This window comes from Chaetura pelagica, unplaced genomic scaffold (genome assembly GCF_000747805.2).
Source record: "Chaetura pelagica isolate M959 unplaced genomic scaffold, ChaPel_1.0 scaffold135, whole genome shotgun sequence".
In the NCBI taxonomy this organism is placed as follows: domain Eukaryota; kingdom Metazoa; phylum Chordata; class Aves; order Apodiformes; family Apodidae; genus Chaetura; species Chaetura pelagica.
In genome coordinates, this window is record NW_009953649.1 from 4,266,944 (window position 1) to 4,272,423 (window position 5,480).

Genomic DNA, 5,480 nt, shown 5'->3' on the forward strand with positions numbered 1-5,480 from the left:
TTAGAATGATGGCCTGATCACGCACATTATCCACTCGCAGACTAACATCATCTAATTCAGATGTTAAGCGCTAAGAAGTGAAAGAAAATGCAAATTGTTAGCCTAGGAAAGGAAAAATTACTGAAAAAAAAAAAAAACCATGCAGCAAATCTGACTTCATTTAGAACCCAGAAGCAACTTGACAGCAACACTTCCTACCTTCACGGTTTCCTCCTTTTTGCTTGCTGACTTTTTCTCAATCTCATCCAGCAAGGCTTCAGCCTGATACAACCAAGTACTTATATGGGCAACATTTTCATCAAAAATTTCCAGCTGGCTCTGATGATTCTGTAAATGATGAAGAAAAGGTAGCAATGTGAGAAACTTAAAACAAACAAACAAACAAAAAAAAAAAACACACACAAATAACCCAACACAAAACCAAAAAACACCCACAGAAAAAACCAACACACCAAAAAAACCCTGCTGAAACCACTATTATGAGTAAAAAGGAGACCATTGGAATAAAGTCTTATGGATGCATCTTGGGAAGGAACACTGAAAATTAGATTGTACCTTTCACCTTCAGTAAGTATTTACAATAATTCAATTTTCATTCTAGATCCTTCAATATTATTGCCCCTGATTTGTAGGAAGGGAAACAGAAATGGCTGAGGTGGTTTGTCCAACCAAATACAGGCAAGTGTATAACAGCAGTATAGCTAAAAAGCAACATCTCGGCAAACAAAAAAAATCAGAAGAATTTATCCTCAAAATCAGATGGAATGTAACACATAGACAAAATAGAAAATCCATTGCTCACAAACCTTTTCATCTTCCCCACTCAACTCCTGATGTTTTTCCACAACTTTTAACATATTCTGTATGTCAGCCTCAAATTTTTCCAGGTCTGGAAAAGCTACTCTGACTTCACGGGGCTCTGACATGCCAGGAAGTCGTTCCTGTCCAACAAGCATCTGCGAAGCAAAATAGAACTTTGTTAAAGCTAAAAATTTAGTCTGAGTTTAATCCAGTTGAAGAAGTCTACCACAAACAGGCACACTAGTTTGTAGGAACATCAGATATCAGCATTAAAAAAAAATTGCAAGAGTTGCTTGATGTAACACTGAGAGTTAGCTTGGACACAAGTTGATAGGTATGACCAAGCTCCTACCTTCAAACTTCAATCTGAGCATTTTGGTCTCAAACCAAACAAAAAAAAAAAACAAAAAGAAAACCAACCAAAAACAGTCACCTTTGTTTATGGTGTTCTGTAGTTCATATAAATATGTAGTGAAATATTTACACTTTTCTAACACAGTTATTTGTAAATTTTCCCTTATAACTCAAGTCATCACCTGCTACTCAGGTAAAAAAAGCAGCTGGTCTAAAATCAGTCTGTCCAGTTTTCCCATATAGGTATCTAGACTTAAGGAGAGAATCGAAAGCAGCGCTGTTCTCACACATAACGATCTATTCCCAAAAGCTATTTGCATCACTTTGGCACAGACTTCCCCTGAGTGTGTTTTGGGACTCACTCATTCTCACCTTGGCACTTTTGATGTGCTGAGAGACCTTCTCAAAGTTGCGTTTCAGCTCAGCCAGTTTGGGTTCAACAAGCTCCCGGCAGGCCACCCCCCGGCCGTTCATTAGAATGATGGCCTGATCACGCACATTATCCACTCGCAGACTAACATCATCTAATTCAGATGTTAAGCGCTAAGAAGTGAAAGAAAATGCAAATTGTTAGCCTAGGAAAGGAAAAATTACTGAAAAAAAAAAAAAACCATGCAGCAAATCTGACTTCATTTAGAACCCAGAAGCAACTTGACAGCAACACTTCCTACCTTCACGGTTTCCTCCTTTTTGCTTGCTGACTTTTTCTCAATCTCATCCAGCAAGGCTTCAGCCTGATACAACCAAGTACTTATATGGGCAACATTTTCATCAAAAATTTCCAGCTGGCTCTGATGATTCTGTAAATGATGAAGAAAAGGTAGCAATGTGAGAAACTTAAAACAAACAAACAAACAAAAAAAAAAAACACACACAAATAACCCAACACAAAACCAAAAAACACCCACAGAAAAAACCAACACACCAAAAAAACCCTGCTGAAACCACTATTATGAGTAAAAAGGAGACCATTGGAATAAAGTCTTATGGATGCATCTTGGGAAGGAACACTGAAAATTAGATTGTACCTTTCACCTTCAGTAAGTATTTACAATAATTCAATTTTCATTCTAGATCCTTCAATATTATTGCCCCTGATTTGTAGGAAGGGAAACAGAAATGGCTGAGGTGGTTTGTCCAACCAAATACAGGCAAGTGTATAACAGCAGTATAGCTAAAAAGCAACATCTCGGCAAACAAAAAAAAACCCACAATGTTTTCAATTATCACTACTATACAAGTAACAGATAGTCCTGGGGCTGTTCATAATAATGAGAGAAAACATGCCCTATCAAAAAAAAAATGACAACTGCGTGAAAAAAAAAAAACCCACAATGTTTTCAATTATCACTAGCAGATACAATAGTACACATTATGTGCAGTTGTTGTTGGGTTGTTTAGTGTTTTCTTGGGGATTTTTTAATTGAAAAAGGATTAAACCAAAACCTACAGAATTAAAATAGTTACGTTTGGATATTTTATTGTTTACATTGAAATATTTCTTCTTCTTAAGACAGCACATTATAGGCGTTAATTAAGTCTGCTTTCATATGTAGTCAGAAATTGTAACATTAGGTGTCACAGACATAAAATGCATTATTCTGTGTGACAAAGCAAAGCTATCAATTCAGAGAAGTTCCATCCTGCTTAAGCACATAGCTTCTTACCCAAAATAAAGTACAGTTTAGATGTGATCTTTCAGACTAAAAAAACAAGAGAGGGGAGAAAGGAGAGAGAAGGCCTATGATTGCTCTATCAGCATCAAGGAACATATTTTCACCTAGTGAACAGAGTCACAAGGGAAACATCACCAGACTAATACAATTTAGAAGGTTTTTAGTTTGGATCATCCTCACAGGATTTACAAACAAGGGTAAACTAGCTGACTGCTCCAACCATGGACATCATCAGATTATGAAACAAACTGTGTGACCTATGCAGGCACTGGACAGGATACAGAGGGCTCACCATCTAGCTATTCACCAGTTTCCACAACTTCAGCCCATATCAGGGGCTTCTGAAGGTGGATTGTCATCACTAGCTGAATAACACTTTATCTGAAAACATCAGTCTAATACTAGCATCAACTGTAGACTGCTTCATGATTGTTTCATTGTGGTTTTAGGCTGTATAATACTCTCAGTCTTCCATTTACTCAGCCAAACAGTCACTGTTGGCCTCAACTCAGAGTTGGCATATTCTTAAACACTGGCACTTACGGGCTGCCCGAAAGAGCAATTAGGCTAACAGAGGGCCCCAAGTGCTTTGCTGAACACCGCTAGGAAGTTATCAGTTGTCCATTAGACAGTTATCATCTCAAGGAAATCTATTGACACAAAACCCCTTTGTTCGTGCTGAAAGCTGAATGAGGTTTCTTTCAGGCTGAACCAAGTGCAGCACATACAGCAGCTTCATGGAAACCAATCTCTTTGGGGTAGTTCCTTTTGTTTTCTATTTATATTAATAAATTTATGACCTTACAGAGAGTTACACAGAAAGCAGAAGATCCAACTGCTGTACTCTAATTAACCCATTACAAAACAAACAACACTTCCAGAACCTGGTGGTTTTTTACCCCTCTCATTTTAATGTGGCAGTTAATGTTACTGTACCAGTTAATGACCAAACTCACTAGCAGTTTTATGAATGCTTGTATGCCCCATAACCCACTCAGTCTATATGCAATTGCAGATGCCCCCTTTCAGGCTAGTTCAGGAAGTTACCCCTATGTGCTAGGGTAGAAAGAATTAGATTAAGACAAGCTGACACAAAAGGCTAGCAATATTGGTGTTGTAAAACAGAAGGTGATAAAATATTACTAAAGAAAATATACAAACAAGGAGCTAAATTTGTAAATAAAGATAAAATATTTAAAATTAAATGTGATGGCAACATCTGGAGGCTTGGGGGGCTGGTGCTGCATGGACATAACGAGATTAAACCAACAGATATGTGAAAGGTGTTCACTAAGAGTATGTTCAATTTTCCACAGAAAAGAAGAATTAGACCACAGAGACTAGGGAGAGTAAAAACAGTTCTATCCCTGACACCTGGAGACAGAGGAAGGCAAAAGAAAAATTTAAACCTACAGTATTATTCTCTACAACTAAGCAGGTTATTCCCACTCAGTCAGGTTAACTGCCTTAGATATTTACATATTTTCATTACAAATCCAGATTCTGCATTTTCATCTCCTGCCCACTGAACAATAGTCACTACTACCAAGTACATGGTACCAATGTCTATCAGTATATCTAAAACACTTGCAATACAGTTTCCCACCTTCCTCATTGTACGTAACCCCATGACACACCTCTTCATCTACAGAGTAGCCAGATACCCATATTCTGCATTCTAAATCCATGAGGCACCAGGAAAGCTTCACATCAGAGAAGTCAGACAAGTAGAAAATTCAACTGCTCCCAGGGTGTGGAGGAAGAACCGTTCCAAATGTTTGACACACATGCAGCTTACCAACAAGGTGTCACACCAGTCCTCTGTCCAGGTTCGAACTCTGCTCCAGCCAGCGTTAAGGACACACAGCTTCTCCTCCAAGGAAGCCTCACTCCCTTCTACCAGAGCCTGGAGTGCAGTGCAGCTTTCTGTAATGCTCTTCAGATCAGCTTTCCTCCTCTCCAGTTCCCTCAGCACATTCTGAAACAAGAGGAGTCATTAACACTACACACTCCTCTCAGGGGCAAGGGAGTCAGATTTTTACCTCCACAGGAAACAAAAAGTATCACAGATTATCTTCACTTGAGCAGAATCAAACCAAGTAGAATCCCCTTCTGTTAAAACTCACTCTCTGTAGATAGTGATCTCCTTTTGAGAGAGAGGGAGGAGAAAGCAAGAGCAAAATGCATGTAAGCATGCCAAATAACTATTCTTGAGACCTTTTTGTTTTGTTGTTTTATAATATATTTACAGTCTGTTTTCATGACATAGATAAAGCAAAAGCATCTCATCACACGACAGGCAATTTTAAAAGTCTCTTTTCTGCACTGTCATGCACCACAGAGAAAGCAATTTTCAAGAAACGCTTTGGATTTCTCTGTATCTTTTCCTATTAAAAGTATTACTACAATTTGCAACAATGAGAAAAGTTGGTTGGTCAAGGCTGGATGTTTTTTCTGAGAACCAGCACTACTCATTACTGCATACATTCAATTCACTTGCTCCATATTACAGAAGCCCTATTTTTACATTACCTATACATAGATAAGTACATATATATCTTTATCTCTAATATTTTTCCCAAGTCATCTCTGACTTTAAATAGATTTTTTAAACCTATGAAAATTTTAAAAAATCATCTTTGAAAGAGT

The 5,480-nt window shown here is 37.9% G+C and overlaps 1 protein-coding gene across 1 annotated transcript in view; it reads right to left on the bottom strand.

Moving 5' to 3' along the window:
• The window catches only part of UTRN (utrophin), a 346,073-nt gene that overhangs the window by 213,620 nt on the left and 126,973 nt on the right, over positions 1-5,480 (bottom strand). Inside the window, exons 35-38 of the mRNA XM_010000014.1 lie at positions 4,630-4,809; positions 1,827-1,955; positions 1,528-1,698; positions 807-956 (exon numbers count right to left, since the gene is read on the bottom strand). Coding sequence (XP_009998316.1) covers positions 807-956; positions 1,528-1,698; positions 1,827-1,955; positions 4,630-4,809 — 630 coding nt within the window. The remainder of the gene's footprint in view (positions 1-806; positions 957-1,527; positions 1,699-1,826; positions 1,956-4,629; positions 4,810-5,480) is intronic.